Source organism: Capsicum annuum, chromosome 1, assembly GCF_002878395.1.
Source record: "Capsicum annuum cultivar UCD-10X-F1 chromosome 1, UCD10Xv1.1, whole genome shotgun sequence".
Taxonomy (NCBI): Eukaryota; Viridiplantae; Streptophyta; class Magnoliopsida; order Solanales; family Solanaceae; genus Capsicum; species Capsicum annuum.
Window position 1 is genome coordinate 6,005,016 of NC_061111.1, and position 4,858 is coordinate 6,009,873.

General features: G+C 36.3%; 1 protein-coding gene and 1 pseudogene across 1 annotated transcript; both read right to left on the minus strand.

Moving 5' to 3' along the window:
* LOC124897168 overlaps window positions 1-318 on the minus strand; it is a 4,147-nt pseudogene extending 3,829 nt beyond the window's left edge.
* Window positions 319-2,728: 2,410 nt separating this feature from the next.
* LOC107865930 (probable (S)-N-methylcoclaurine 3'-hydroxylase isozyme 2) lies at window positions 2,729-4,852 on the minus strand. The gene is made up of 2 exons (XM_016712118.2): window positions 4,511-4,852; window positions 2,729-4,332 (listed from the first exon to the last, which is right to left on the minus strand). The coding sequence occupies exons 1-2, from the start codon at window positions 4,835-4,837 to the stop codon at window positions 3,727-3,729; spliced, it is 933 nt and encodes a 310-aa protein (XP_016567604.2). The 5' UTR covers window positions 4,838-4,852; the 3' UTR covers window positions 2,729-3,726.
* Window positions 4,853-4,858: the final 6 nt, after the last annotated feature.

Genomic DNA, 4,858 nt, shown 5'->3' on the forward strand with positions numbered 1-4,858 from the left:
GAACATGTCTAGCAGACAGGATTCTATCATGGGTTTTGAGGATTTCTTTAGCAACAGAAGGTGATGATCCAACAACTAGACATTTAGTTCCAAGCTTGAGGGATACAATAAGGCCATAAGTTTTTGCAAAATTTGTCAAGAGTTATGTGAGGCATTTTCCCGATATGAAAAATGTTTCCTATGACTGGCCATGGTGTTGGTCCTGGCGGAAGTTGTGTGATTTTGGATGATTTGAAAACTTTGAAGATAAAAATGATTAAGGGTAAGAGGAAAAGTGGAACCAGGAAAAGAATTTCAAAAGGCTGAGCCATTATATGCAAATGAACAAGCGTTTTGTTTTTTTTTGAAATATATTTTGTGTAGAATTTGAACTAGATTTACATAAGTAACCTCATAATATCCTGTGGTTGAAGTCACTCATCTACTAGTTGTGTTGCAAGAATTTCATGACTAACTTGTGTAGAATTTGAACTAGATTTATATAAGTAACTTCATAATATTTGTGTAGAACTTGAACTAGATTTATAAAAGTAACCTCATAATCTTTGTGGAGAATTTGAACTAGATTTATACAAGTAACCTCATAATATCATGTGGTTAAAGTCACTCATCTACTAGTTGTGGGGCAAGCATTTCCTGACTGACTTGTATTCTTCTTGTGAGCTGAAAGTGGTGGTCCTAGATTTAGTAGTTATTTTCTCTGTTTTTCATGAAATAGATATCCCTACTTACAACTGTGGGAGGTTATTTGGAGCATTTCTTTTTTATATAGGTGAACTTTCAATCTTTATTTCTTTTCTTTTTTTAAAAATAAATAAATAAATTAATAAGTTCAAAATCCTCTCGTACAATACAAGGCAACTGTTATCTAGGCTTTGGGATGCTCATGAGTCATGACATGCTTAAAGTTATTTACACGTTCTACCTAAAATGCTACTCTACTATATTAGTACATCCATCTTAGCATTTTCATCTCTGCAATACTCATCTTGTGAAATATTGTTCCATTGTCATCAAGGGCTAGGAGAGTAGACCCAAGTAAAACATTTTCACTTGAAATTATGTGCACTTGGGCACATGATCATAAATAGGATCATAGCTTGCCTTTTATCACCAAAGAACTTCTGTTTATAACCATAAGAGATTGCAGGAGGAAAAAAAAGGAATACCTGTATCTAATGCACCAATGCAATGTATAGCACAGATTCCCATTTGGTAACGAACAATTTTAGCTCTATTAAGTCACAGGATGGATCCTAACACATCATGTTTATTCATCCACAAGTTTTGATGGATATGATCCTATTACATATGGCACCCTCCATCAGCTTGATTCAGCTGGTGGAAATTGACGATACATCTAAAACTTAAGGTGATCGTTCACTTCTACAGGAAAAGTCTAATAAGATAAACTGTATTCAAGGTCTATCCCAATGATAAGCCCCGCACCTCTTACTTCTATCATGTGTGACTTCTTAATTTCTTTACAAACAATTCCCTGAAATGTTGACCTTTGGTTTTCTTGGTGAAACTGGAAAAAAAACTTGGTTTGGAGATCTTGTCCAGCGTAACAACTGAAGCACTGCAAATAAGAGGACAAAATATCATTGCTTGTGAAAGTTGAGATAGGACTGGAAGGCATGAATTTTTTGGGAAATGGTGGAAGCTGATGGAACAAGATGGTTTCAGATGCACAGGTACGCAAACTACTTAAGTTTTTATTTTATGGTTAAAATTAATTTGAAAAATTAACTTTGCAATTAGTAATGGTGCTATTGTGTGACTAAATGGGCAACCCGGTGCACTAAGCTCCCGCTATGCACGGGTCCAGGGACCACAAGGATATATTGTACACAACCTCACCTTTCATTTTTGCAAGGGGAACCCATGACCTTCTGGTCACATGGCAGCAACTTTACCAGTTACTCCAAGGCTCCCCTTCAAGAGTAGTTTATTCCGGTAGTTTTAGAACGTTGAGATGTTGGCTAAACTAGGTAGCAGCTAGTGTAATGATTAAAGACGAGTTACGAATTGATTATTAATGAGATAAAGTGATTGTCATAGCTCGTTTTATGTGTCTTACAGAATCATGTTTCAGAAAAAGTAAAAATGCAAGCACTAGATGAGTATCCATTTGGCTAGGTTAGCAATGGCCTTTGTATACTTGAATGCTCATCGGCTATCCCATTCGCTGTAGTGTATGGAGATTAACTGGTTTTATAACTGTATCAGGTTAGGACAGTGGACATGCTTGAGGGGATAACAGTTGTTCGATCAGAAAAGGTTAAGGATGAGCTTGTATTGGATGGAAATTACATCAAGCTTATCTCTCGCTCTGCAGCTCTCATTGACCAAGTAATCTCTATGTTCTATCTCCCAACATTGAATATTCAAAGTTTGCTTGCTATCTCTATGTATTTGCATTAGTTAACTTTTCTATGTTGTATTTTGTTGTAGTGAAAATGCCATGTGAAGAACAAGGATATCCATAAAAATAAAGTTTCTTCTTTTGATAAATTTGAACCATATTGACTTATGAAAAATTTGAGAATTTTATTTGGTTTTTCTTCATATACCAAAAGAGAAAAAAACATGCACATAATAAAACATAATAAATATATACATGACGTTAATATCTAAGAGCTTCATAATCTCCGGTTAATTTTCAAGAGCTCATGACGTTAGTATGAGCTCCTTCCTCCTTTTTTCTTGCTAAAGCCTGACAAACTGTATTTCTTTCTTTCACCCTTTTATTCAGTTAAAATACTCTATGAATTCTCCTGTTCTTGCTTGAGGTTCAACAACAGTAGCATATTCAGTGTAGTCATAAGGTGGGATTTAGGGAGGATACAGCATAAGCACACTTAGCTCTACTTCAGAGGTGTATAGGAAGATCCTCGTCTGGAGGTGAAAAATAGTCCAAAGCAGTTCTTAAAAAGAAGTAACAAAAGTACCAGAATAACATATTAGGTGAATGCTGCTGCTGCAGAGAGTCTCCTTGTACGCACCCCTTGATGCCACTGGAAGTTCATCCTCCTACTATCAGCCAAGTTGATTGATTGGTCTTTCCTCGAAGCTCTTCACTCAGTCATAGACACGCAGTTGCTATTCTTTTTGTACATATGAAAAAGGTTAACAATAGGTAAAGTTTTTCTTTCGTTCTTAATTGCAGATAGATTTGTCAGTCCAGTAAAAAGAAAGATCTTTTAGATAAAAATGCATAAGGGCAGGTACAGGTTTCTAGTTCCTCAGGCTTCATTTTGTGTGTACCTGAGATTTCATATTTGTATTCTTCCTTAGTTCAGTATATTCAGTCAATGTCTTCGATGCATTCTTTCGTTGGTTGTAATGATTTGTTATTGCTATTTATTCCATTGTTTCAAGAAGATATCAGATATTGGTTTTAATGAAGTACTTTGTAATTTATTTCTGTCATCAGTCACAAATTCTCTTTGCCAAGATTTTATATATTTGTATGTCTGAATCCTCTATATATCTGTAAATGAAATGCTTGCCACAAGTATGCTCAACTTAAGAAGCAAATAACACTGCACATTTAATTTATGCACTTGCACATTATCTTATTAATTTATAACTTGCCTCTTTATCACCACAAGAACTTCTGTATATAATACACGGAACTACAGCAGGACAAAATATAATTGTATCGAATGCATAATGCAAGATATATCACAGACAAGAGATACTGATCGTATATCCTGATGGTCATTTTCTGGCCTTGGGAATCAGAAGCAGCGGTTCTTTCTTTTGCAGTGCTACTCCAAACTTTTCAGTCATGTCTAGCTCGGCAGCACATTTTCCATGAGGAAGTTCCCAATCAAAGAAGTGAACGAGTGAAGCAACGACTAAGAGAACTTTTATTGCAGCCATGGGCAGGCCTGGACATATTCTCCTTCCTGCACCAAAGGGTAAGAACTCAAAGTCATTCCCTTTGAAGTCCATATCAGAACTCAGAAACCTCTGTGGTCTAAACATCTCTGGCTCTTCCCATATTGAAGGATCCCTTGTGATAGCCCAGACGTTAACTATGATTTGAGCGTCTTTAGGAATTGTGTAACTCATTATTTGGCAGGTTTCAATAGCACGATGTGGAAGCAGAAATGGTACTGGAGGATGCAACCTAAGTGTTTCCTTCACACAGGCTTGGACAAAGGACATGTTCAGCACTTGAGATTCTTTTAGGTAATCGCTTTCACTTTCTATCTCGAGCTCCTCTTGAACTTTCTTCATTGACTCTACATCTTTAATCAGTTCTGCCATCGCCCACTCTATTGTTGAGGTACTGGTGTCTGAACCAGCAGAGAGTAACTCCTTCACAGGTTAGACGGAAACTTGTTATATACTACATCCCTATAGAGAAACAGAACTGCTAAAGGCTCAAACATGAGTACTTTGACTTTCATTTTTCAAGCACTACTAAAGACTAACTTGGTTTATACCAGAAAATGAATCACATAAAGCAATTTCTCGAGAAGGAGAGGAAACAAACCATAAATAGCTGGTGGATACGATCATTGGTAAAACCATTATCAAGGAGAGTTTCCAAGAAATCTTGTTGGCTAGAAGAACCATTCTCTCTACTGTCCCTTCTTTCTTCAAGAATCGGCTCCCACTTGGAACAAAACTTTGTCACTAAACGTATAGATTTTTTTCGCAGACCTTGAAGATCTAATTTACCAAAAATTGGATAAAAATCAGATATGTTTGGAGCAGACGCCACTTCCACTATTCCCCGTACTAGACTTTTTATCCCACCATCTTCTGTTTCTTTGTCCAAATTTATCATATCTTTAGATATCAGAACATTACTCAGCATGTTCAACACAGTTGCAAAGAC